The following is a 27,071-nucleotide window of genomic DNA, read 5'->3' as shown; positions in this document are numbered from 1 at the left end:
ATAAAGAATGAAAAAAATGACTGATGGATGTACTGTATTACCAAAGAACACATTTGCATGCGACGTGCCTCCCTACCGTAAACGTGACCGCACCAGATCCGTCGCCAAATACGACATATGAAGGCTCGTATTGAGTGTGTCCAGACCGTTTTTGTCCTGGAAGTCTGGAACAAAACTTGGCACTCTTGGATGAAAATGAACTGTCACTCAAAGACTGTTCGCAGGCGCAAGAATGAATGCGTTCTCAACAACATTCGTCAGGCAGAAATGAACTCAATTCAGTTTACGTTCGCCCAAAATATCAACTATGAACTCGTTCAGTTACAATACTGGTCATTAGCATATGGCTGCTAGCTTAGCTTACATGAGGCTCTTTTGTTCTTCTTTGCAATTCAGGGTCAAAGGTGACGGGCAGCGCCCGGTCCGAATCGGGTCCTCGCCGGGCGCCGCCCGCGAGCGGTTCCACCCGCTCTCATTCAGAGGTAAACAAACAACTGACACGCTAACTGAGTGATAGCCTTTTATTTTGAAGTGCTCACTTCCTGTGTGTCAGAACGCAGCCGCGCCGAGGCACCGGAGCGCCGCGTGTGAGGCAGACGCTCGCTTCCGAAGGTACGATACACTTCCGACATGGCACGAGTGCACGACACGACGCCGACAGGGGTCGCGGGGATTCCTGAGCAAACTTGTTGACCCTGGAAAAACAATGGGCTTGATCCTTCTTTCACCAGAATATTTTTTGTTTACCAACGATTGCTGACATACAAGGGGGGGGGGGGGCGGCCACCGGGGCAGCCACCCTCTGGTCTATGGCGGCCGCGGCCACCCCTGCCCACCCCCTGGCTGCGCCCCTGCTAAGCTATCGTGATACAGTCCACTTGTCACAAAGGTCTGGCTGGAACCGCGCTTGCGCGGACAGTAACCGACTTTGAACAGGAAAATAGCAGGCAAATTAGTCTGGACGGAAATAAAATATAACCCCAATTGCAATGAAGTTGGGATGTTGTGGTAAAAATCAATAAAAAGAGAATACAATGATTTGCAAATCATGTTCAACCTATATTTAATTGAATACACTACAAAGACAAGATATTTCATGTTCAAACTGATAAACTTGATTGTTTTTAGCAAATAATCATGAATTTAGAATTTGATGGCTGCAACATGTTCCCAAAAAGCAAAAAAAAAAAAAACTAAGTTGAGGAATGCTCGAGGATGAAGATCTTCCTGGCTATATGTGTTGCTGCACCATTTGTGTTCAAATATTCGTAGCTTAAAACTGTGACAATCCATGCTAACGTTAGCATGTCAATTGCATTTTGCATTGATGTTAGTATTACGCTAGCAACGTAGTTTGCTTGCCATGAAATTGCTAAATTGAGTTCACTGCCACCATTAAAGGCTCATAACTAAAAACAAATATAAAATCAAAAAAAAAATCCTCCAAATGACAGCTCGCATCTCGGTTCACTCACATCTCAAGGCACCACTGTATTTTACTGTACATGAATCCAAATCAGCTTTATTGGCAAAGTATGTTGCAAGACACAAGGAATATGTCTCCGGGAGTTGGAGCCACTCGAGCATAACAACAAATATACATTTAAGACAAAAACAAAAACACGAGTGTGGAGAGTCATTGAGCAATGAAAGTGGAAGTGTGCCACTAGTGTGATATAATGGCAATTGTGCTAATGATGCAATTGAGAGCAATTTAAAGTGACTGATGTTTAGAGTGAATGATCTGGAACGGTGACGATTGTGCAATGTGAATTTGTGTTGGTGTGTTGTAGGTGTGTGCAGTGTTCGTCTTTGCGCCGTCGTGACGACTCGATGAGTTTGTGTATTGTGTGTGGCGTTTCGGTGCCCCCTTTGCCACGACGCGGGACGCCCCCTATTGACGGGGGACAGGTACTGAACCCCATCGCCAGCTGATGATGATGATGATGATGATGATGATGACGACATCACACTCGCGTGTGTGTGCGTCCGCGTCAGCTGGTGTGTTGTGTGATGTGCGACGCTGAAATTCCAGTCAACACTCACGTTTGTTCCACATGCCGCGCCCCCGTCTGGCAGAAGCTCCGCCCCCGACTGGAGGTCTATATGCACACACACACACACACACACACAATGTGAATATAAACACACACAGACATGTTTGCACGCACACACAAAAACAGTTGTTTCTCTTGTGTGCACTTTGTCAACCGCATTATTGTGTGTCAGGGTGACGTTTTGTGTGCGTGTTGTGGACGAGGAAACCCAACTGACCTGTCAAACTGTTTGACGTGTGAGACCTGCCTACACACGGTAACACGCACACAAACATTCACACACACGCACAGACGCTGACTTGAGTTTGTGTGTGTGTGTATTTGTGCGTGTTGTGGGGGTCGGTGCAGACAGCATTAGAGGGGAACAGCGCCCCCTTTGTGCGCGTCTCACCCAACAGGAAGTTGTCCTGCTCCAAATGTGGACGTCTGAACCGCATCGACGCTCGCCACTGCGACTGGTGTGGCACAAAGGTGTGCGTGTGCGCACACACACACACACACACGCTCAAACACACGTACACACACAAACGCACACACGTGTCCGTTGACATGTTTGTTGTGTGTTGTCGCATGCGCGTGTAAGTGCGAACAGGCCGTGACATGCGTGTCGTGCGTGATCTGCGGCGCCGGCGGCTCTCCCCAGGCCGTCGTCTGCGCCGTGTGTGGCCACTTCCTGGACGCTGCGCCCACTTCCTGTCGTGACGCCACAACACCAACTTACCAGGTAACGAGGTGGAAGCACCTCCTCCGGGCCCCCGAGGGCGGTGCCGCCTGACAGCTACCCGTCTAACACGTCGCCGTCTGTGTGTGTGTGTGTGTATGCGTGCGCGCAGGCCAGCCCGCCCACCGCCGAGCAGTACACGCAGACATCGAGACCGCATTTCGTGTCAGCCGCAAAGTTCCGCCAGCAGGAGCAGCAGAAGTCGCTACGCGAAGACAGACGACCGCCGCACACCGCCATCAGCCCGGGACGAGGTCAGACTCATGCCACGCCCACCTACGCCGATACAAAGACTGATAACACAATATTGAGACCACGTTACTAGGATACCGTCACTCATGGTACAAGCGGTACTCCTGATACTGGTGCCAGCGGTGATATCAGCGATACAGATCCCACATATTAGCGACTCAGGTGCCAGCGGTGGTTTCAGTACTACGGCTAGATGCAACGTGACGGTCATTTTCCAAAAGCTTGTGCTGTGTGATATCCCGTGCCGTCGTTGCTCCCCACGGGCGTACTGCTCGAGGTAATGCAGGCAGTCCAAAGTGCTATTAGTCTTCTTCTCGATGGTGAGCTCAAATGTTTGCATAAAAGCATGGTACTGTCGAGCTTTGCCATCAAAAGGTGTTTGTTGATTGACTAATATTGATGTCATGTCATTTAGTTTTTTTCCAGTGCGGACATAATATTGTGTTCAGTGATGTTGTGGCTTCTTTGTATCTCTGCTTTGAGACACAGCAGGTGCTGCGACAGTAGGGGATGTCGACTGTAGGTTTGGGAGTACTGAGGGGAACACACGCTGCTGGGTCAGCCTCTAGCTGAAGTTATTCTTTTCGTTTCCATAACTGTTCCTCTTGTTCTTGAAGAGCGTGTCTTTCCTTGAGCACCATTTGCCATTTGAGCCTGGGAACGAGCAGATGCCGTAGATGAAGCTTTGGATCTGGAGCGCTGTCCGTCGGTGCAACCCCTATCCTGGAAGTCAAACTGAAGACGTTGATGAAGCTGTGCCGTTTTATTCTGGTCATCATGAACCTTATTTTGTAGAGAAGGATCCTTGATTTGAGACTTTGGATTTTGACGAATTTGAGCCTCTTTTCCAACTTCCTTTTCTATGTTTGTGGCCTTTTCCGGGTCTCCTCCTCGCAAGGCCTTATCCAGCACTCGCCCTCCAGCGACAAAAGGCTCCGACTCTGACCGAGCCTTTTGTGAAGGTTGGCGGGTCACTTTGAACCAGGCCTCGACATCCTGATCAAATTCTTCTTTCTTCTTTATGTTTATGTTTATTTCTCATCATATGGAATTAAAGGTAATAACGAGTTATGCCAAGCAATGGAACTTTCACGCATTTGCATCATTGAATCCATTTACAATGGAGAAATTTTTTTCTCAACCTTCATGAGCTCTTTCATTGACAGTATCGTTCGTTTGATCCCATCCACAATGACACACAAGAAAAGACTTTCAATGCAATAGAAAATAGATTCTAAATGTAACAGAATCGGCTGACAGTGGCGACATTAGTGATCTGAAGCTGGATCCCTTTATTGCCATTGTCAGTACATTCACAACCAGGAGTGTGACAGGAAACATAGATGGTAAAAATAGCATGAAAACAAAAAGAAATTCAAATATAAATTGACGAAGAAGAAGAAAAATAAACAATGTGCAATAAGCATCAGGTGTAGGTGTGAATTTTAACCGGCTTATTTAGTGTTCATGAGTCTGATGGCTGAGGGCAAGAAGCTGCCCATGTAGCGCGAGGTTTTGGTCCAGATGGAGCGTAGCCTCCGGCCTGAGGAGAGAAGGTCGAACGTCGACCTGCACGTCCCCGTGTCCCGGAGACGCTTGAGGTCCCGGGTGATGGCGGTGCCCAGGAAGCGGAAGGAGTCCGCGGTGGAGACGGGGGGAGTCCGTGAGGGTGAGGGGAAACCGTGGGGGCGCGACTTTCCTCAAGTCCGTGATCATCTCCTTTGTTTTCTGATACAGATGACAGTAGTGATATCAGTGACGCAGGTGAAAGTCGTGATATAGGTGAAAGTAGGGACATCGCTGATACAGGCGACAGTGGTGATATCAGTGATACAGGCGACATGAGTGATCTCACGGGGGGCGTGTCTGTCCACATCAGGTTACTGGCGGACGCAGCTGGATCACGTGTGCGCTCACCTGAGGAGTTTTGCCCAGAACAACGCTCCCTTCAGGACTCTCCTGGGAGAGCCTCGCCTCGGCCGGGTATCGACCGACCCGGCAATCATCTGAGCTCGTGGCGGCAGGAAGTGAGCGTGTCATCATTACCTGTTTGTGTGTGTGCGCACGCGCTTCCTTCCTCAGATGGTCTCGGGTGTGCTTCAAGAAGGCGCTCGCGAGGTCACGCTGACACTCGGCTTCAAGGACGTCGGAAAGGAAGCGAAACAGGAAGTCAGACAGGAAGTGAGACGTGTGAGTCGTGTGCATGCAGGTGAACGCGTGTTGAGTTTCTTTTACCTCTCAGGTTGCTTCTGAAGCTGTCGACAAGATGGCGGCCACGACGAAGACATGCCGAGGTGACCTCGTTAGTGACTTCATGTTAGCATGACATTGGCATTAAGTTAGCATCAAGTTAGCATAGCATAAATGTTGTCTTTGTTTTTGTGCTGACAGGAAGTGGAAGCAACACAAGCGTGATGGTGAGACTCATACACACACATGTACATATTTACCCGCACACGCCACACTCACACAAACACACACACACATGCACGCACTCACACATACACACAGGCACGCATAATTCACAGACACGCATGCACTCACATGTACACTAATGAAACTGGCTCTAAGCAGATATCCGTTGTTTCTAAATACATAAAATATGATTGCAAAGACATAGCAATATAGTGCTGGATTGTTGAGATATAGCATCTTTTTTACCATTTGAATTTTCCTGATTTTATGGGCGAGGCTAAAACACAGCCCTGTTACATCACGGGGCTGGGGCGTATACTTTCTAGCGCGAGTGACGTCATTTCGTTTGGCGGCGTGTTAGCTGTGCTTAGCTTTCAAAACAAGGCCCATTTACTACTCAAGCGGGCAGTTGGCAAGCTAACCCCGAAAATGCGTCTTGGCTGGACGCCTGAATTTACAGAACAGCTCGGTGAGGTTTTTTTAAGCTCCCAAAAAATGAGGAAATAAAAATGCGATGAATTGACGTTTTAAAGACACTCAGATGGCGAGCTGAACATCCACACGGCTCTGCAGTGCGCATTTTACAACGGATAGTTTTGGAAACTTTCCCCAGAGACAACACGGCTCGGTGGGTAACTTGATACTGGCGAACCGGGCAGTCTAACTACCCGGGCTTCCCCCTACCGCGCCGCTGTCGTCAGGCGCGGCGTTCGGCCGTGACATTATGTCGCCGACAACGAGGGTAAGTTGCCTTGTGTGCTTGTTTTGATGCTTCTTGTCCACAATAAGCATTCCATTTTGAAGTTGAGCCTCCTAACGTGATTTGACATGGTAGAAGCTATCACCCCCTCAGTATGGTGGCTTCCTTTTGGCGCATCCATTCGACACGCCCGCAGCGTCTGAGAGCTGAGAGGTGGCCCTTATTATTCAAGTTTTATACTGTATACTTAGCGATTTTGTTTTATTGATTCAAATTTGGCAGGCTTGTTAACATTACTCTTCTCTGTGGTCTGTCGAATTTGCATGCCATTTTTTGGGCCTGCTTAATGCCACTTCAACACTTTTACACATGCAACGTGCATGCCGTAAACACACACATGCAAACATCCATCCATTTTCTGTACCGCTTCATCCTCACGCGGGTCGCGGGCGTGCTCTGGAGCCTATCCCAGCTATCTTCGGGCGAGAGGCGGGGTACACCCCGGACTGGTCACCAGCCAATCGCAGGGCACATATAAACAAACAACCATTCGCAAACACATTCACACGTACGGGTAATTTCCAGTCTTCAATCAACCTAGCACGCATGTTTTTGGGATGTGGCCCCTCCCCCTTTCTCTGATTGGTGGTTGCGTCCGTCAGGTGAGGGACGTCCAGCTGCTCCAGGAATTGGGTCCGGGTCCCACTCGTGGTCGCGTGGGCGTCGTCCAGCAGCTCCTGGATCAGGTGAGGAGCGCCGCCACCCGCGCCGCTGCTCGCCGATAGCTGCCGGTCCTCGTCCCCCAGGGGGCGGACCCGGGCTGCTGCGATAGCGACGGACGCTCCGCCACCGTGATGGCCGCCGTCAACGGGCACCACGCAGTCTTGCCGCTTCTGTTGCAGCGTGGCGCCGATGTCGACCGCCCGTCTGGCCAGTAAGGTGGCGTCATCACAGTATTAGCATTAGCGTACGGAAAGCCCAGCCGAGCGTGTATTCCAAATCGTCGATATCGAGTGTCGTGGATGTTTTTGTACAGTTACACAACAGGACAAAGTGACCGCAACCCTTCTGGTAGGAAGTTGGCCTAAGTTCCTTCTACCATATATGGCCCCCCTGTGGCCCCAATGACCCCAAACTCATGTTTTATGTTGCCCTCTGTCCAAATGTGAGAACTTGGTCATTGTTGCATCTGATTATCTTGGGATAATCACAGGCTTGTGTGTCCATGTACTAGTAGACTCTTTGTCCCAACTAGTAAGACAATTCAACATACTAGTATAATGACTTACTAGCACCAGACTAGTAACACTATAAGGCCCAACTATCAGGCATGTGTCACGCCTCCTTATCAAGGATATGGAATAAATGTTCAAACGGCTTTCCGCGTTAGCACCAACAATAACACAGATGGCCTGTGACCCCTGACAGGATGAAGAACACGGCGCTGCACGAGGCCGCCGCACTAGGACCTCAAGGTCTACGCTGTGCACACGTTCTCATCAGGTAGCTAGTGCTGTCGTCAGCTCATCACTACGGCTGTTTTGGGAATCACTCGCTATTCCTTCCTCCCTAATCACGAGATCGGGATTTTGAAGCCCACCGCACCGAGCGTCATGGCAGAAACCTACGAAAGTGTCGCACGGGGTGCGTGCGGGGTCCGGCAACTAGAGAGTTTGAGCAAGTAGTTTTCATGAGCGGCCGCCGGTTTTGCCGCGTGGAAGCGTCGCCGATGTAAAACCAATCAGAATTACACGAGCTTTCAAACACACAAAAACTTCTGACAATTAAAGAAATTCCCCATGAAAATGTCACTTAACACTATGATAAACATATAAACGTCCACAGACCAATAATATATGATGATGATTATTATGACAGGCAACTGTCCCTATCAAATGTGAGCAGAAAACACGACTATCCCTGTTTTGTCCTTCTGATTGATTGGCGGTTGACAAAGCAGCTGAATGGCGCCACCAACTGGTTGTGTCCTTCTACTGCAAGGAAACCAATTAGAAGTTAAGGTGGCCAGATGTTGTGACGTGTGCTCGCGCCATCTAGCGGTGGTGGTCTGACTCACTCGTAGCTCCAATTTTGCCTGTATCTCAAAACAAAAAATTCGTCAAGTGACAACTCGGATCACAAAAAAGAGGAAAACCCAGGCACTGGTAGCTCAAGGCCCCGCATTTGTTTTTCCAAGCCGTCTTGCGTGCGGCTAGAAAGCACAGCGTGACGAGTCCGTCGGTGAAATGCACAGATTCAGTCAGTGATTTCTTGCCCGTTTGCTCTTTGTGGCCATCCGTTTATACCCTGACAACCGCACCATGTTTTTGTGGTTCAGTAAAAAATAAATAAATAAAATACAGTACAGTATATTGTCTGCAGAGCCTCATTAAAAAAAATAAAAATAAAAATTCCATTAGAGCGTGTCAGGGGAGGGATTCCCAACACAGCCTGTGACATCATCAACAATGATGCGACGCGCCAATTACATTTTTCATTTTTGTCTTTCAGCTGCAACGCCGCCACGGGACTGCGTAACAAAGATGGCCGTACGGCCTACGACGTGGCTGCCGCGAGCGGGTGCGCCGCCATGATGTCCCTGCTGAATGGCTCCGCCTCTTTGGAAGGGGTGGGGCTTCCACCTGACTAAGAGCTACATTTAAACTAGCTCAGGTTATGCTAGCTTCACGCAAGCCAATGCTATTTGGTAGGGATGGTAGGAGATGTGCCGAGTCTTCGAGGCGTGTGTCGAGTAATGGAGGGGGCGTTTCCACAAAGCGCGTATTGAGGCTTGCTTCATTTAGGGGCGGACCCGGAAGTTATGACGTCCGATGCCTCGCTGTCCGGCTGTACCACGTGACCGATTCGGGAAGCGCTTCAGCGTTTGCCAGCAATCGAAACCCGTCCTGCAGGCTCCATTCAAAATGTGTGTGTGTTTTATATAGAGCTGCGGTCAGCTCAGTTTGGATAAAGGCTAGTTTGGAGTGTGTTGACAGCATAGCTTGGACAGTAGAGATAGCGAGCGATTCCATTTACGTCACTCCTCGAATTTTTTTTTTGTTTTTTTAAATCAAAAACTGCATTTTCCACTTATTTTATTCATGGGGAAAGTATTATGTTCACAGAAAGCAAGTTCAAATAAAATCTCACTGGGAGAGGCGAAATTACTGTACCCCAGTTTAAAAAATCTTGCTCTTCAATGACTCACTTAACACAAAAATTATGATAAACTGTTTTCTAAATAAGTACTTTCAAAATCCTCTGCCCTCTTAAGCCCATGCCATTTTCGCAAAGTGATAAAAAAAAAAAACATGACACAACCTGCCATACCAGTGATGAACATTTTAAACACAGAATACGTTCAAAGAGAATATATTTGACACTTTATGTTGGGAAATTACTTGGTCAAACATTGTTTTGTCATACATCGTCATTCACAAGAGGCAAAAATGCAACGCAGCACATACTGTATGAGGTGAGGTAAAGGTCCAGCTGCCTGTGATGATGCACATGGCCAGCAGGTGGTCTCGTGGGCAATGCAGCAATCAAGAAATGAACCATTACTCCAACCAACGGCTCAAGTGTCACAATGCTTCATGAAGCTTCATCTCGCCATCACTACTATTTGGGGCGTATTCTCCCGTATGCTCGAGTAAGTAAAGGTGCGCTTTTCTGACTCCGCCCATTCTGCCATTGTAAAGAGTTTGAGTGCCATTAGCGCACCTTCTCGCCATTTATGCAGTTTGTGTGGCGTAACCCGCTCAGATCTGGCCAAGTGCGCGTGTTCTCATCTGCACTCCGAAGGCTGTAGTAAGTCAAGTGCCCTGGGAAGGTGAAACATCATATTGCACGTTTTAACTAAGTTAACTGCCACCGAGCTCCGGCTGAATCGCGCTGACGGTACGGGAGACGCCAGGCCCGCTCGCAGGCTAACCAACGGCCGCGATGTGGTTGCCGACGGTCGAACGGTGACGTGACATATATTAATCGACAGAACAAAAATTCTGCATTTCCGCTTCAGTGCGGGTGGTGGCTTGGAGCTTGTCTGAAAGCGACCCTCACAAAAACTGAGTTATAGTTTGAATCATTTGCATGTGAAATCAATTTAAGTGACCCCTAGAATAGAATATACAGAATACAAAAACACATGCCCCTTTAACGTGAGCGGTGCGCGCGTTTCCGCTACAGGGGTTAATTTCACATTTAAAGCCTGCCATTTTTCTCAAATGGATTCTTATGGCATCGAAGGAAAACTCCACGATCCAGGAATTCCGGTGGGCCGACGACGTGTGTGTGTGTGTGGCAAGAAGTCATTAGGGGAAAATCGCATGCCAGGCTGGTAAAAACATCTTTACGCACCAATGGGAGAATAAGCCCCAATACGAACTGCAGCCGTACCTCGACTTACGAGTTTAATGTTCTCTGGCCGAGCTCGTACCTCAGGTGACTCGTATAGCAAGTCAGTTTTCCCCATTCATCTGTTTCAGCTCCCCAAACACTTTTTAAAAACAAAGACAATCTCAAAAGAAAACTGGTTGCCGAAAGTGTCATTACTATCTTTGCTGAGCAACTAAAGGTGACCAAGCGAGAGATATGGGGGAAAAAGTAAGTAAAAACATTGCCATCAGTAGGTGCAGTCGGGTTTGGCCAGTCAGTCTGCGTGTGAGCGTCTGGACATGAGTTGTGGCCTACATCAGCTCCTTGCAAGTGTTGTCATTTTGTATTCGGTGTGTCGGCGAAACCACTGAATCGGCGGGATCGCAGCCGTCGGAAGGTCCAAGTCGAGGACGGAGCTGTTTCCGGCGAGGAAGGACACCCGACGTGCCGAGTGAGTCACCGACCAAGCTCGTCGAAAGACACCCCCGTCCAAAGCGCCGCCTGTGCCCCACTACCCCAACGTACCATAAGACAAGGATCTTCAGTTAGAATTTGGAGGAGTCCTTTTAATTAAAGCCACGGTCTGGCAACATATCACACACAAAACGGTTTTGCGCTGGCTTCCGGAAGAATGACACGGTACTGGTCCGTCCAGTCAACTTTCCGAACAAGCCGTACCGTGTCGTCGATCCGGCAAATCTCTTTCGGTGAGCAAATGTTTCGATTGTCACGTTATCGCACCAAAGGCAGAACTGATTATGGCTGCGTGCAGTCTGTGGCGTGGTGACCCACATAGGCTACGATCACACTGCAACGCAATTCCGATTTTTTTATACCCAATGTGACGTATCAGATTCTTTCATGCCAATCTGAACAGTACAATTCCAATTTTTTTCTTATCCGACCCAGGCCTCTTTCATATGTGAATATAAATCGGATATGTATCCGGCGCGAGTGCAGTATGGACGCTCACGGGGCGGGGCGCACATCGGACCTGGATGTCAGCAAAAGGCGACAAACGTCACAATTGTTGAACGAAACAAACTGCATACAAAGGAGCAGAAAACAGTCACTTGCGAACAGAAGATGATGTAGAACTGATAAGTATAAGAAAATGTTGGCTCCGTTTGCACAAAATATTTGGTTTCTAGCTCGATTATACAGGGCTCTGTCCCCGCTCTGATATGCGTCCTCCTTAGCTTGGCGAAGTTTAGCAGTGAACCACAACTTGTTGTTGTTGAATGTGCGAAATGACTTTGTTAGTACACAAACCTCTTCACAGAAACTGATCTAGGATGTGACAGTGTCCGTATATTCATCCAGGCTGCCAGCTGAATTTTCAAAGACACTCCAGTCTGTGCAGTCTGAACAGCTTTGAAGTTCCATCTTTGCACGTGTGTTTGGCACGGTATGCGTTTTCTAGCGTAGTATAGCAGTGGTCCAAAATGTTATTCTCCCTGGTAGGACAGTCAATGTGCTGCTTGTATTTCAGCATCTTGGATCGTCATATATATGTTTATATTTGCCCTGCGATTGGCTGGCAACCAGTTCAGGGTGTACCCCGCCTCCTGCCCGATGACAGCTGGGATAGGCTCCAGCACGCCCGCGACCCTAGTGAGGAGAAGCGGCTCAGAAAATGGATGGATGGCTGGATGGATGGATTTGGAAAAGGTTAGACCAGGGGTCGGCAACCTTAAATACTCAGGGCCATTGGACATTCTCCCACTTAAAAAAACACTGGGAGCCATAAAAACCCTTGTGACATCTTGAGGATATTGCACATTGTATAGCTTCTTTTTTAACCACAATGTATAAAGTACTAGTGTGTTGGACACGAAAACTTAAAAAAAAACAAAAAACACACTTTTGAAGCTTACTTTCAAATAAAATAGTCAATGTCTATTTGGGTTGTCATTCAATTCATGAACTGAAAGCCAAACTTCAATTATTCATCTGCAGCCAACAACAACTCCCCATCTGCTCGTTTCGTCATCCTTTGATCGCATGTGGACCATGCGGTCGACTGTCAACTTGTATTCAAAAGGAATTTTGTCACTTAATAATGTCAAATATATATTTGCAAAATAATAGCCAATTTGAATATTTATTTTTGACCCTGGGTTCGATTCAGAGTTACGCGTTTGAACACAAAGGAACATGATGACTTTTGAACACTTTCATTTTGATAATTTTGGACTTTTACTAATTGGACTAATTACTTTGAGAAAGTAGTTGAAATATTATGACTATTACAATTTCAACAGGGTAAAGTAATTGGAAGTAACTCCATTTGCAAAGTCATCTTCTCAACACTGTTGGTATCCATCACTCGACTAAATGTCACTACCCAAAGGAAAAAAAACACGAGCATTTATTGACGTTTTATCAGCTCACATGACAGGAAGTTGAAGATTTGTCAGCGTCGCAGCCGCAGAAAGAAAGCGTGACGACACTCGGTGCTGTCCAGCGTGTAATACTTGTCGTAAAAGTCCAGGATGTACTCCTCGGCCTGGAAGCCGAACTTCTGGTAGAGCAGCATGGCGGGATTGCTGGCAGACACGTGCAGCGTCACGTCCTTGCCCATGCACGTCTGAAAAACACAACGCACAAAAAACACACGCCAACAATTCACCAACATTGCAATTGTCATAAAATGTAAAAAATAATCCCCTCCATCCAAAGTGAATAAGTTGGCTTTCCACAAAACCCAAAACAAAAACAAAAACAGGGAAATTGAGCAAATCAATACATAAAAAAAAAAAAAAAGCGAATAAGGGAATCCACGTCTCGAAACCCGCTTGCTTTGCACAAAAATAAAGTTCTTTTGTATTTTTAAAAAAAAATTCTAGTAGTACGGTGGACGCCATTTGTGGAGGGTTAGGGACCAGGATAGATTCACCCCAAAATCTGCAAATGCTGAAGTGCAAATATGCGGGGTCCACCGTAACTCGATTATTCCTCAACATATCTCCTAAACCCTTTGGTTTGGTCCGTTACTTGAGGAAGCCATTCTCCGATTAGCTGACAAGTTGCAGTTGAAAATGCACACCAAGAAGCCAGTACAGGCCCACATTCCCACGGAGGGCTTTTCTGGGCGGACGCGCACCAGTCACGTCGCCAGTACGAGGAAGTCCCGCACGTGGGCGCTCACCTGAATGAGGTGATAGATCATGAAGGTTCCGATGCCCGCCCGCCGCCACTCGGGGTGCACCAGCAGGAAGGAGACATACGCCTCGTTGTACTTGACGTCGGGCACCATGAAGCCAAAGCCCACCACCACCTTCTTGTATAGGACCACCACGCTGAAGTCGGGGTACTGCAGGCACTCCGACAGGTCTACTCCTGAGGGAAGGGGAGGGCAGGGGCCCCCGCAAACGTCAGAGATGAGGCGGCGGGGTGCGGCCGCCGCTGGTTACGCCGCCGCCGCGTTACCTGGCCAGAAGCTGTGCTGACACATGGCATTGACCGACGGGATGTGATTGGGCCGCACGTAGCAGTAGTCGAGGGGGGCGTCGGCCTCCGGAGTCCAGCCGGACTCCCGGCGGTGGGGGTGTGCTCGGATCTCAGCCAGCAGACGCATCTTCAGGGGACGGCTCTCGTAGTCGCGCCTAGCACACCGGGCGGGCAACACATGAAAACTAGTCCGCCGGAACGCTACAATCGACCGCGTGACTGTGTGTTATTGACTGTGCCCATGTGACGGAACGACAACGTTGCTAGTCAGGTCACTTGCCCCGTTGTGCTACTACACAATAAGCAGTCTGCAAACTGGGGGGCGATGATTACTTGACAAAATATCTATAGGATAATCAATTCTAAAAAGATTCGATTGTGACAGTCCTTGTGTGGCCTTTGTATATAGTTACATACATACAAAATGTATACTAATATTTTATATAGATAAAATATTTACAAATATTTTAATAGTATACACACACACACTATATATTGGGGCTGTAACAATACACCAAAGTCATTTCGATACATATCACGATTTCTGACCGACGGTTCAATACACGATTCGATTTTTTAAGTGGGGGGTAAAAAAAATAGATAAGATTGTGATTTTAAAAAAAAACAAAAAAAAAACGACTATTTACTTAGGACACTTAACTATACATGATTGTAAAAAATAAAATCAACTCCATTCTGTGCTGCAAACAAGAAATTAAAATATGTAAAAACAAAGAATCTTTTCTCTAACAAAATAGCTACCATTTAAAATATAAGAACTAAACAACACTGTGGAGTTTAGGAAATAAACTTGGTGTCTGTGCCACGACGTAAACATTTAGTTAACACTGTATCAAACTTCCTATCTGTGCTGCAAACCAGAAACTAAATACCAAAATGGGTAAAAAATAAACTTTTCTTCTTCTTTTCTCTTACTGTCTCAAAGGATTTGTGACAGCCCAGTGCTCTCTGTGCAGCCAGGTTTACAACAGTGTGCACCAAGTACACACTACACTAAAGACTACAGGTGTTGCAGCAGTGTCGCAAAAGGCATGTTATGGAACGCTCACAATAGTAGCAAGTACTGTTGGCACACAGTCGTCGTGGACACAACATTGGGGACGAAGATGAACTTTCACTGACATTGTGCTGCTCGCGCCCCTCGTTCCTCTTCCTCCCCGGTGAGTAGATCGGACTAGGCGAGGCTAACGATGCACGGCTAACCGCTATGTGAATTCAAAACTGGGGTTCTTTTTCACCCGATCTCGATCAACTGAAAATCACGTGATCGATCCCGATTTTCAATCAAGTGATTGGATCGGGACATCCCTAGTGAATATAGTGTAGAAGGAACTCCTTTGAAGGGAATAACTCCCCTTATGGCTTAGAGAAGGGCTGTCCAAACCTTTTCTTCCAAGGGCCGCATGCAGAAAAAAGGCGACAATGAGACTTTCACACAAAAATAATCCATCAGAGTAGGTAAAGCTAAGCAAAGCTACAACATATTTGGATATATACTGTATAATAATAATAAAAAAAAATCTAGGTAATAAAGCAAAAAGTCTGATTTTTCAGGATTTTGGAGTGGCCAGTCCCATTAGAACAAATTCACGTCTCCACTGAGCAGCAGCATAATCACATCACCACAACTGGAATCAAAACAGCAAGATTCTGTACAGAGCTGACCTTGGCGTCACATCTTATGTAATGATGTGTGATTGGTTGAAAACAAGGAAGTGAGCAATACGAACAAACTTTCTCTTCTCCTGCCTTGGCACCCGCTGTAAAAAGTAGATCCTATAGTCCAATGCAATCAAACCACACGTACAGTGTGCCGAGGGCCGCTAAAAATGAATGGTGGGCTGCAAATGGCCCCCAAACCATAGTTTGGACACCACTGTGTGTCGCCACGGCCGCTCGCTTCCTGCTAAAACTCGCCACATTCCCGCGACTTAACTACCCTGTCTGGCGCGTGTGCATCTGTTTACGTTATGCGTGTATGTTTGTGTACGTCCGCATCGTTCATGTATGTACAAACAGCAGAGGAACATAAAGGAGAAATCCACCAAAATGAAGACTAAAAAACATGAATAATATGGTGCAAACATTTACTCGCCATGTGGCGGATAGCCCTCTGAGATGGAGACGCCAAACGGAAAATTTAGTCACATTTGGCGCCTGACGAGTGTTAATTTTAGACCCCGCCTGCATGCTTTGCAAACAGACCCAAAAAGGTCTGCTGGCGCTAAAGGGATCCACCACTTCTTTAATTCATATTCCTATCTTTAAGTGCGGTGTAAATGTTCTATGTACAACCCCAATTCAAATGAAGTTGGGACGTTGTGTTAAACAAATAAAAACAGAATACAATGATCTGCAAATCATGTTCAACCTATATTGAATTGAATACACGACAAAGAAAAGATATTTCATGTTCAAACTGATAAACTTTGTTTTTAGCAAATAATCATGAACTTAGAATTTTATGGCTGCAACACATTCCAAAAAAGCTGGGACAGGGTCATGTTTACCTAGTAGTACCCACACTCTTTTACTACGAAGCCACGCTGTTGTAACACGTGCAGAATGTGGTTTGGCATTGTCTTGCTGAAAATAGCAGGGGCGTCCATGAAAAAGACGTTGCTTGGATGGCAACTCATGTTTGTTTCTCTTTGTGTTTTTCGTTTGTCTTCGGAGACATTACACGACGCACTTACACAAGGGGAGACATGCTAAACATAAAGGAGGTTACTCCAGACTTTCTTTCACCAACTTTCGCAAATCCTCGCGCAGCCCTGGGCTCGTCTGATCACTGCTTAATTCACTTAATACCGACATACAGGCAAGAACTTAAATGCACGAAGCCTACAGTGAAGACAGTGAAAAAGTGGACCAATGAAGCAAAGATGGAACTTCAAAGCTGTTCAGACTGCACAGACTGGAGTGTCTTTGAAAATTCAGCTGAATATGCGGACACTGTCACATCTTATATCAGTTTCTGTAAAGAGGTGCGCGTACCAACAAAGTCATTTCACACATTCAATAACAACAAGCCGTGGTTCACTGCCAAACTTAAGACGCTTCGACAACCTAAAGAGGACGCTTATCAAAGCGGGGACAGAGCCCTGTATAATCGAGCTAGAAACCAGCTGACTAAAGAAATTAACATTGCAAAGAGGAACTACAGCAAAGTTGGAAAAACAGTTTAGCGCTAACGACTCTAAATCAGTCTGGCATGCATTCCAATCGCTGACTAATTACAAGCGACGATCCCCCCAAGCTGAGAACAATAGCACACTAGCCAACGACTTGAATACCTTCTACTGCAGATTTGAAAAGGACACTTTCACACCCACGCAGTCGCACCACCTTCCACTATCACACCACTGACTTCTGCGTTAACCATCCGCGAACAGGATGTGAGACGCATCTTCAAACAACAAAAGATTAACAAAGCGGCAGGCCCAGACCATGTGTCCCCATCCTGCCTCAAAGTCTTCGCGGACCAGCTCGCTCCAGTCTTCACTCAGATCTTCAATAGATCTCTGGAACTGTGCGAAGTACCATCCGGTTTCAAACGCTCCACCATCATTGCAGTCCCCAAGAAACCTACAATCTCGGGTCTAAATGACTACAGGCCTGTCGCCTTGACATTAGTGGTCATGAAGTCCTTTGAACGTCTCTTGCTGGACTACCTCAAGAGCGTCACAGGTCCCCTGCTGGACCCCCTGCAGTTTGCCTACCGACAAACAGGTCTGCGGATGATGCAGTCAACATGGGACTGCACTTCATCCTAGAACACCTCGACAGTGCAGGGACCTACGCGAGGATCCTGTTCGTGGACTTCAGCTCAGGGTTCAACACCATCATCCATGAACTCCTTTCCTTCAAGCTTCTCCAGCTCAGCGTCTCACCTGCCATCTGCTTGTCGATTTACAGCTTCCTGAAGGGCAGGACACAGCAGGTGAGGCTGGGGGAGGCCACCTCATCCACACGCAGCATCAGCACTGGGGCGCCCCAAGGTTGCGTCCTCTCTCCGCTGCTCTTCTCTCTCTCTCCACGAACGACTGCACCTCAACGCACCCGGCTCTCAAACTTTTGCAGATGACACCACAGTCATCGGCCTCATCAAAGATGGTGACGAGTCTGCATATCGACAGGAAGTGGAGCGGCTGGAGCTGTGGTGTGGCCGACACAACCTGGAGCTGAACACGCTCAAGACTGTAGAGATGATCGTGGACTTCAGGAGGCATCCTTCTCCACAGCTGCCTTGTGTCAACCGTCGAGAACCTTCAAGTTCCTGGGAAATACAGTCTCTCAGGACCTGAAGTGGGCGATCAACATCAACTCCGTCCTCAAAAAGGCCCAGCAGAGGACGTACTTCCTGCGGCTTCTGAGAAAGCACGGCCTGCCACAGGAGCTGCTGAGGTAGTTTTACACAGCGGTCATCGAATGAGTCCTGTGTTCTTCCGTCACAGTCTGGTGCTGCTACAAAAAAGGACAAACTCCGACTGCAACGAACAATCAAAACTGCTCAAAGGTTTGTCGGTACCCTCCTACCCACACTTGAGGACTTGGACGCTGCCAGAACTAAGACAAGAGCGTGCAAAATCCTCTCGGACCTTCCGCATCCCGGTCACCGGCTCTTCCAGCTCCTTCCCTCAGGTAGGCGCTACCGATCAATGCAAACTAGAACTACCCTCTTGCAATCAACTTCTTAAACACCTAACCTACAATTCCATTCCAAAATGCTGACAATTTTTTTGTCTTGAGTTTGTTGTCACATTTCTGTCGCGCCAATTATATATTACTCGCGCACTCACTGTAGTAGTCCACCACGCTGCACTATTTGCATGTGTGTTGTTGACCAATACTGGCCACTCATGCCAGAGTAGCATCTGCTCCATTTGCACACTGACTGCAACATTTGCATAATCAACATTGTCCCAGATTATCGTACTACTCGCTTGAAGTCTCGGCGCCCTTTGCACAATGGTCACTGCACCGGACTATTGCAATATTAGTCATTCGAACTGCTCTAAGTGCTAGAGGACTCTGCATCTTTTTGCACAATTGTCAAAAAAATAAATAAAATGTACCGGCATTACCAGATAACTAGCAATCATTTTTTGCTCAGTGACTGTTTTTCTCAATGTCTTTATGTCTCCAAAGTGTTCTCTGTCAATTGACTGTCTGTTGTCGTACTAGAACGGCTCCAATTACCGGAGACAAGTTCCTTGTGTGTTTTTTGGACATACTTGGCAAATAAAGATGATTCTGATTCCAAAACCTGTATGTACCTTTCAGCATTAATGGTGCCTTCACAGATCTGTAAGTTACCCATGCCATTGGCGCTAACACAGCCCCATACTATCACAGATGCAGGCTTTTGAACTTTGCGTCCATAACAGTCCGGATGGTTCTTTTCCTCTTTGGCCCGGAGGACAAGACGTCCACAATTTCCAAAAACAAATTGAAACGTGGACTCGTCGGACCACAGAACACTTTTCCACTTTGCGTCAGTCCATCTTAGATGAGCTTGGGCCCAGAGAAGCCGGCGGCGTTTCTGGGTGTTGTTGATAATTGGCTTTTGCTTTGCATAGTAGAGTTTCAAGTTGAACCTTATTTACTGACATTGGTTTTCTGAAGTTTTCCTGCGCCCATGCGGTGATATCCTTTACACATTGATGTCGGTTTTTGATGCAGTGCCGTCTGAGGGATCGACGGTCACGGGCATTCAATGTTGGTTTTCGGCCTTGCCGTTTCCATGCAGTGATTTCTCCAGATTCTCTGAACTTTTTTACGATATTATGGACCGTAGATGATGAAATCCCTAAATTCCTTGCAATTGTACGTTGAGGAACATTGTCCTTAAACTGTTCGACTATTTTCTCACGCACTTGTTCACGAAGAGGTGAACCTCGCCCCCTCTTTGCTTGTGAAAGACAAAGCAATTCAGGAAAGCTCTTTTTCTACCCAATCATGGCACCCACCTGTTCCCAATTCACCTGGGGGATGTTCCAAACAGGTGTTTGATGAGCATTCCTCAACTTTCTCAGTCTTTTGTGACACTTGTCCCAGCTTTTTTAGAACGTTTTGCAGCCATAAAATTCTAAATTAATGATTATTTGCTAAAAACAATACATTTGATCAGTTTGAACATTAAATATCATCTTTGTAGTGTATTCAAATAAATATAGGTTGAACATGATTTGGAAATCATTGTATTCCGTTTTTATTTCTGTTTAACACAACATCCCAACTTCATTGGAAATGGGGTTGTATAATGTTATAGTCGCTTACGATAAAATAACTTTTTAGGAATAAAAGGCCTACTACGCTACTGTAGCTTAATGTTGTTTGGGATGGAAAGTTAAGAATCTTTTGAGGTGCTCCTTGGCGTTAAACGTTTGAGAACCGCTGCTATCAAGTGTCTGCGCCGCGCTTGGACTGAGTCATGTCATACATTAACATTTTTGTGTGTACCTGATGTAAGGTTTGAGGAGGCGGGACGTGTACGGGCTCTTGATGCTTTGCTCCAGAGCGCCGTCCGCTCCAGTCAGGCGGCAGGAGAAAGAAACCGGAGGTGGGGGGAAGCCGCGACGAGCAGGACAACTCACCTGTGGACAAGATTCAAAAGTCACGCTGACACCTGGACACAAAGCGGACATCCTCCTTGCTCTGCTCTGACTTCCTGTTACACGGCGTTACCTGGAAGCGGTCCAGGACACGCAGCTCTCGGCTGCCGGTGCCGCACCGTCCACCGCCCGCTTCCCGCGCACCGTAGACTCCTCCCACCAGGCTGAGTGCGCAGTCTATGTCCAGCAGGGGGAGTCCTCGCTGCCGCTTAGCCTGGCGCACCATTAGCTTGCGGCGAAGGCGGCGGGCCTGCGGGGTGACAGCTAACGCTAGTGTGCACGCGTCCAAGCGACGCCGCAGCATCCGCTCCTCGTACAGGCTGATGGGGGCGTGGTGAGGAATTTGAGGGGCGTCGCCCCCGTGGCTTTTGTCGCAGCGAGCCGGCCTCTTCCGCGCCGGGCCCTCGTGGGCGGCGGCAGAGAGCTGCGAGCCTAACGCTTCTTCAAAGTCGCCCTGGCGTCCTTCGTCATACTCGCTGTCCGCCTCCCGCTTGATGTGATGTGGTGCCGGGCAGAGCTTCTTGCGTGCGGCAGCGGGGGGAGGTGCGTGCTCCATCCCGGGGTCGATCATGGCATCCGCCTCCATTTCCTCGTCGTCTGGACGCCACAAAAAAAAAACAACTAGGGTTGTTGAAATTAATCATATCCAGTTGAGGATGAATCTTAAACTGCAGCGCAATGCGGGCAAGCACAGACTCACCGTGAAAGAGCGCCTGGGGCGGCATGGCGTCCGGGATAAGGTCGGCCTCCGACAGCAGGCTGGGCGTGGCAGAGTGTGAGGCCGGCGTCCCGGGGGCCGAGAAATCGGGCGAGGGTGACGGTGACGGGCTGGTCAGCGGCGTCCTGTCGGAAGAACTGAGGGAGGAGAAGTCCACCACCTCGCCTTTCTCCAGGAGCACGTCCGGTGGCCGCCGCCCAGCACCCCCGCCGTTGGCACCACCCGCTTTCATCGGCGTAGAAACTGTGCTGCGGTTGGCAAAGCCCGCTTCCTTCTGAGCCCGCCGTATGTCTTTGGCCTCCTGCGTGCGAGAGCGCTTCTCCTTCAGTTGCATGGCTGTCTCCACAGGATTCTTGCTGCTGCCCCGTTTCCGCAGACCCTCCACCATGACGGTAGGCTCCGCTGCTGCCGTTTTGCGCACTGCGCCTGCCACACCAATTATCAATTACTAATCACAACCAAAAAAACATAAAAAAATTAATGTAAACGAAAAACATGACCTGTGTAACTGTTAGCTTAAGCGTGGCTTGCGCACCTTTAACCTTGGCGACAGCTTTGTGGGCATGAGCCCGCAGGGTCGGAGGTCGGTTGTGGACCAGCTTCCACCATCCCGGTTCGCTAAACTCCTGTGCCCCCGAACGGAAGAAAGCGGGACTCCCCACTGACAGGCAGCCTGCCACCGTGCTCCACCAGGTGGACGTCTTCTTTCTGCTGGGCCACCAAAAGTAGATCAGATGCACCGGTCGGTCGTCGTGTGAGACAAAGTGACAGGAAGTGACCTGGATCCCAAGAGGAAGTTCCAGTGGCGGCTGATGAATGCACAGATGTCCTCCTTCCATCGGAAGTAGCCTTGGCGTCCGGTCCCTTCCAGAGATAGATTGTACATTGCCAGCATTACCACCTGCCACACACAAACGGACGTTAGTCGCTGCCGTGCACCCACCGCCAACCACGTGATCGTATAACAACCTGCTGCCAGGTGAGCCGCATCCTCTCGAAGGTCTCCTTGCCGTCCTCGGAGCAGTCGCAGCATATGAACTTGAAAAAGTTGTCGCCTTTCAGGTAGCTGGGCTGGTTCCCGTGGAGATGAGCTAGCGTGACAAGGCCACACTTTAGCTGCACATAAGCATTTCAGTGTTCCCCGCTATATCACGCTTCATTGTTTGTGTCCAGCTCTGTTACAATTTGTTGCTGCTTCGCGCATGATCACGCAGCACTTGCGTAAGGCTTAGAATTACCGCAACAACTAGGCTAGGTTAGCCCATCTATGGCGTTTTGCACGTTATGTTATCAAAAAGCTAGCGGACCTTTGTGAATACAGTGCTGCCTTGAGATATGCCATCTGCCAGTGGCTTTACAGCTTCCTGACGGGCAGGACACAGCAGGTGAGGCTGGGGGAGGCCACCTCGTCTACATGCACCACCAGCACCGTAGCGCCCCAAGGTTGTGTCCTCTCTTCGCTGCTCTTCTCTTTCTACACAAACGACTGCACCTTAACACACCCGGCTGTCAAACTACTGAAGTTTGCAGATGACACCATAGTCATCGGCCTCATCAAAGATGGTGACGAGTCTGCATATCGACAGGAAGTGGAGCGGCTGGAGCTGTGGTGTGGCCGACACAACCTGGAGCTGAACACGCTCAAGACTGTAGAGATGATCGTGGACTTCAGGAGGCATCCTTCGGCACAGCTGCCTTGTGTCAACCGTCGAGAACCTTCAAGTTCCTGGGAATTACAGTCTCTCAGGACCTGAAGTGGGAGTTCAACATCAACTTCATCCTCAAAAAGTCCCGGCAGAGGATGTACTTCCTGCGGCTTCTGAGGAAGCACGGCCTGCTACGGGAGCTGTTGAGGCAGTTCTACACAGTGGTCATCGAATCAATCCTGTTTTCTTCCATCACAGTCTGGTTTGTTGCTGCCACAAAAAAGCACAAACTCCGACTGCAACGGACAATCAAAACTGCTGGAAAGATTGTCGGTACCCCCTACCCACCCTTGAGGACTTGCACGCTGCCAGAACGAAAACAAAAGCATGCAAAATCCTCTTGGACCCTCCAAATCCTGGTCACCAGCTCTTCCAGCTCCTTCCCTCAGGTAGGCGCTACCGAACAATGCAAACTACAACTAGCAGACATTCCAACAGCTTCTTCCCTCTTGCCATCAACTTCTTAAACAGCTAACTTATAATTCCATTGCAACATGCTGCCAATTCTTTTGTCTTGAGTTTGTCGTCACATTTCTGTCGTGCCAATTATATATTACCTGTGCACTCACTGTAGTAGTCTCGCACTACTACTACTACATTATCGCACTACTATACATCCATCCATCCAATTTCTACCGCTTATCCGAGGTCGGGTCACGGGGGCAGTAGGTTTCACAGGGACGCCCAGACTTCCCTCTCCCCAGCCACTTCATTCAGCTCTTCCGGTGGGATCCCTAGGCGTTCCCAGGCCAGCCGAGAGACGTAGTTTTTCCAGCGTGTCCTGGGTCGTCCCTGGGGTCCCCTTCCGGTGGGACGTGCCCAGAACACCTCACCAGTAAGGCGTCCAACCCTCACCGGGAACGAGTCCGACTTACTCCCGGCAATGCGGACCAAACTCTGACACCGGTCGTACAGGGACCGAACAGCCTGTATCAGGGGGTTCAGTACGCCATACTCCCAAAGCACCCCGCACAGGACTCCCCGAGGGACACGGTCGAACGCCTTCTCCAAGTCCACAAAACACATGTATACTGATTGGGCGAACTCCCATGCACCCTCGAGGACCCTGCTGTGGGTGTAGAGCTGGTCCACCGTTCCACGGCCAGGACGAAAACCACACTCCTCCTCCTGAATCTGAGATTCGACTACCAGACGGACCCTCCTCTCCAGCACCCCAGAATAGACCTTACCAGGGAGGCTGAGGAGTGTTCCTGCAGTTGGAACACACCCTCCGGTCCCCTCTCTTAAAAAGGGGGACCACCATTCCAGTCTGCCAATCCAGAGGAACTGTCCCTGATGTCTACACGATGTTGCAGAGGTGTGTCAACCACAACAGCCCCACAACATCCAGAGCCTTTAGGAACTCCGGGCAAATCTCATCCCCCCCCGGGGCCGTGCCACCAAGGAGCTTTTTAAGCACCTCGGTGACCTCAACCCCAGAGATAGGACAGCCCGCCTCAGAGAACCCAGACTCTGCTTCCTCATGGGAAGGGGTCTCGGTGGAGTTGAGGAGGTCTTCGAAGTATTCTCCCCACCGACTCACAATGTCCTGAGTCGAGGTCAGCAGCGCCTCATCCCCACGATACACAGTGTTGATGGTGCATTGCTTCCCCCTCCTGAGACGCCGGATGGTGGACCAGAATTTCCTTGAAGCCGTCCGGATGTCTTTCTCCATGGCATCACCGAACTCCTCCCACGCCCGAGTTTTTGCTTCAGCTACCACTAAAGCTGCATTCCGCTTGGCCAGCCGGTACCCATCAGCTGCCTCAGAAGTCCCACAGGCCTAAAAGGCCTGATAGGACTCCTTCAGTTTGACGGAATCCCTCACCGTTGGTGTCCACCAACGGGTTCGGGGATTGCCGCCACGACAAGCACAGACCACCTTACGGCCACAGCTCCGGTCGGCCGCCTCAGCAATGGAGGCGCGGAACACGGTCCACTCGAACTTGATGTCCCCTGCTTCCCCCGGAACATGAGCAAAGTTCTGTCGGAGGTGGGAGTTGAAACTCCTTCTGACAGGGGATTCTGCCAGACGTTCCCAGCAGACCCTCACGATATGTTTGGGTCTGCCAGATCGGACCGGCATCTTCCCCCACCATCGGAGCCAACTCTTCACCAGACTGTCCAAGACATGCGGCCACAAGTCCGATGACACGACCACAAAGTCGATCACCGAACTGCGACCGAGGGTGTCCTGGTGCCAAGTGCACATGTGGACATCCTTATGCTCGAACATGGTGTTCGTTATGGACAATCCGTGTTTGTGGACGGCACGGTCGGAAACCAAAATTACAAGGATGCCTGCACATGGTGCTACATACGGTTGCCCACACGTCGCACAATCACAACAAGGGAACACCAAACTTGGAATCACCTTTCATAGGCAAGGAAATATTTGTTGGCTCTTTTTTCAAAAGGGCTGCAATTTGGGTGAACCTTTTTTCTTTTCTTTTTTTTTTTTTTTTTAAAGAAAGCTAGCTTGTTGAAGTTACGTCATATTTGAACAGTAACAGATTTCCAACACATTTTCCCACTACTAAAAATAAAACCATATATACACACACAACCCCAATTCCAATGAAGTTGAGACATTCTGGTAAACAAATAAAAACAGAATACAATGATTTGCTAATCATGTTCGACTTCTATTTAATTGAATACACTACAAAGACAAGATATTTAATGTTCAAACTGATACATTTTATTGGTTTTAGCAAATAATCATTAACTTAGAATTTTATGTCTGCAAGACATTCCAAAAAAAGCTGTGACAGGTGGCAAAAAAAGAGAAACTTGAGGAATGCAAACACCTGTTCGGATCATCCCACAGGTGAACAGGCTAATTGGGAACAGGTGGGTGCCATGATTGGGTAGAAAAGGAGCTTCCCTGAATTGCTCAGTCATTCACAAGTAAAGATAGGGCGAGGTTCACCTCTGTGTGAACAAGTGCGTGAGAAAATAGTCCAACGGTTTAAGGACAATGTTCCTCAACGTACAATTGCAAGGAATTTTGGGATTTCATCATCTACGGTCCATAATATCACCAAAAGGTGCAGAGAATCTGGGGAAATCACTGCATGTAAGCGGCGAGGCCGAAAACTAACATTGAATGCCCGTGACCTTCGGTCCCTCAGGCGGCACTGCATCAAAAACCGACATCAATGTGTAAAGGATATCACCGCGTGGGCTCAGGAACACTTCAGAAAACCAATGTCAGTCAATAAAGTTCGGCGCTACATCCGTAAGTGCAACTTGAAACTCTACTATGCAAAGCAAAATCCATTTATCAACAACACCCAGAAACGCCGCCGGCTTCTCTGGGCCCGAGCTCATCTAAGATGGACCGATGCAAAGTGGAAAAGTGTTCTGTGGGCCGACGAGTCCACATTTCAAATTGTTTTTGGAAATTGTGGATGTCGTGTGCTCCGGGCCAAAGAGGAAAAGAACCATTCGGACTGTTATGGACGCAAAGTTCAAAAGCCAGCATCTGTGATGGTATGGGGCTGTGTTAGTGCCAATGGCATGGGTAACTTACACATCTCTGAAGGCACCATTAATGTTGAAATGTACATACAGGTTTTGGAGAAACATGCTGCCATCCAAGCAACGTCATCAACAAAAAATTACATCAACACTTAGTTTTATTGACATTGCAGATTTATTTATTTAGAGAAACATGCTGCCATCCAAGCAATGTCTTTTTCATGGACGCCCCTGCTTTTTTCAATGCTACCGCCAGCTGACAACCGAAAGAAAATGAACAAAGTGGCTGCCGTACCTGCCGGGATCCACTTGTGGCAGCGCTCACAGTAAAAGGCCAAGTTGTCGCAGGCCCACGCAGCATCTGTCTCCTCGCCCAAGTCGCTGGCCAGGGAGTCGCCGCTCTGATCGTGCGACAGGTCCAACGAGACCTGGTCCTCGGACTCGACGATCAGGAGAGTCTCACCCTCTACCTCGCCCTCCTCCAGACCCTCAGAGGCGGAGGTGCACGCCGCCTCGTCCTCGCCACCGCCCAGCTCTCCGCCGCTGTCCAT

The 27,071-nt window shown here is 48.5% G+C and overlaps 2 protein-coding genes across 10 annotated transcripts in view; one reads left to right on the top strand and one right to left on the bottom strand.

Annotated features, from left to right (window-relative positions):
* Positions 1–9,714, top strand: part of dzank1 (double zinc ribbon and ankyrin repeat domains 1) — a 25,939-nt gene extending 16,225 nt beyond the window's left edge. For 2 of the 6 annotated variants that reach the window (XM_061771038.1, XM_061771042.1), the window contains 16 exons: positions 397–482; positions 554–612; positions 1,794–1,911; positions 1,999–2,100; positions 2,230–2,313; positions 2,406–2,528; positions 2,641–2,781; positions 2,891–3,032; positions 4,910–5,013; positions 5,113–5,211; positions 5,273–5,324; positions 5,422–5,447; positions 6,808–6,891; positions 6,952–7,079; positions 7,574–7,648; positions 8,657–9,714. In XM_061771038.1, coding sequence (XP_061627022.1) covers positions 397–482; positions 554–612; positions 1,794–1,911; positions 1,999–2,100; positions 2,230–2,313; positions 2,406–2,528; positions 2,641–2,781; positions 2,891–3,032; positions 4,910–5,013; positions 5,113–5,211; positions 5,273–5,324; positions 5,422–5,447; positions 6,808–6,891; positions 6,952–7,079; positions 7,574–7,648; positions 8,657–8,795 — 1,562 coding nt within the window. In that variant the 3' untranslated portion in view covers positions 8,796–9,714. Of the gene's footprint in view, positions 1–396; positions 483–553; positions 613–1,793; positions 1,912–1,998; positions 2,101–2,229; positions 2,314–2,405; positions 2,529–2,640; positions 2,782–2,890; positions 3,033–4,909; positions 5,014–5,112; positions 5,212–5,272; positions 5,325–5,421; positions 5,448–6,807; positions 6,892–6,951; positions 7,085–7,573; positions 7,649–8,656 lie in introns of all 6 variants that reach the window. The other 4 variants (XR_009788184.1, XM_061771039.1, XM_061771040.1 and 1 more) reach the window with 4 other exon arrangements.
* Positions 4,303–27,071, bottom strand: kat14 (lysine acetyltransferase 14). Of its 4 annotated transcripts, XR_009788183.1 has the most exons (13): positions 26,816–27,071; positions 22,301–22,422; positions 22,111–22,232; positions 21,867–22,039; positions 21,314–21,757; positions 20,687–21,210; positions 20,462–20,595; positions 13,955–14,130; positions 13,674–13,864; positions 12,917–13,112; positions 5,266–5,340; positions 5,077–5,165; positions 4,303–4,758 (listed from the first exon to the last, which is right to left on the bottom strand). XR_009788183.1 is itself a non-coding variant. In XM_061771031.1 (11 exons), exons 1-10 carry the CDS (start codon positions 27,069–27,071, stop codon positions 12,939–12,941), a joined length of 2,316 nt encoding a protein of 771 aa, XP_061627015.1. In that variant the 3' UTR covers positions 9,512–11,033; positions 12,917–12,938. The 4 variants fall into 4 exon arrangements, 2 of the variants coding, with proteins under 2 accessions (XP_061627015.1, XP_061627014.1); XR_009788182.1 differs by having other exon boundaries at positions 4,303–5,165; XM_061771031.1 differs by lacking the exons at positions 4,303–4,758; positions 5,077–5,165; positions 5,266–5,340 and adding an exon at positions 9,512–11,033.

Source organism: Phyllopteryx taeniolatus, chromosome 4, assembly GCF_024500385.1.
Source record: "Phyllopteryx taeniolatus isolate TA_2022b chromosome 4, UOR_Ptae_1.2, whole genome shotgun sequence".
NCBI lineage: Eukaryota > Metazoa > Chordata > Actinopteri > Syngnathiformes > Syngnathidae > Phyllopteryx > Phyllopteryx taeniolatus.
This window is presented reverse-complemented; position numbering and strand designations above follow the sequence as displayed.

What these genes read in the sequence shown, in the direction of transcription:
- kat14 (XM_061771031.1), bottom strand. Translation starts at nt 27,071, where the DNA reads ATGGACAGCGGCGGAGAGCTGGGCGGTGGCGAGGACGAGGCGGCGTGC. An exon ending in CCACAAGTGGATCCCGGCAG is followed by an intron (nt 22,423 to 26,815) that starts GTACGGCAGCCA and finishes TTGTCACGCTAG; the next exon opens with CTCATCTCCACGGGAACCAG. An exon ending in TGCGGCTCACCTGGCAGCAG is followed by an intron (nt 22,233 to 22,300) that starts GTTGTTATACGA and finishes TGTGTGTGGCAG; the next exon opens with GTGGTAATGCTGGCAATGTA.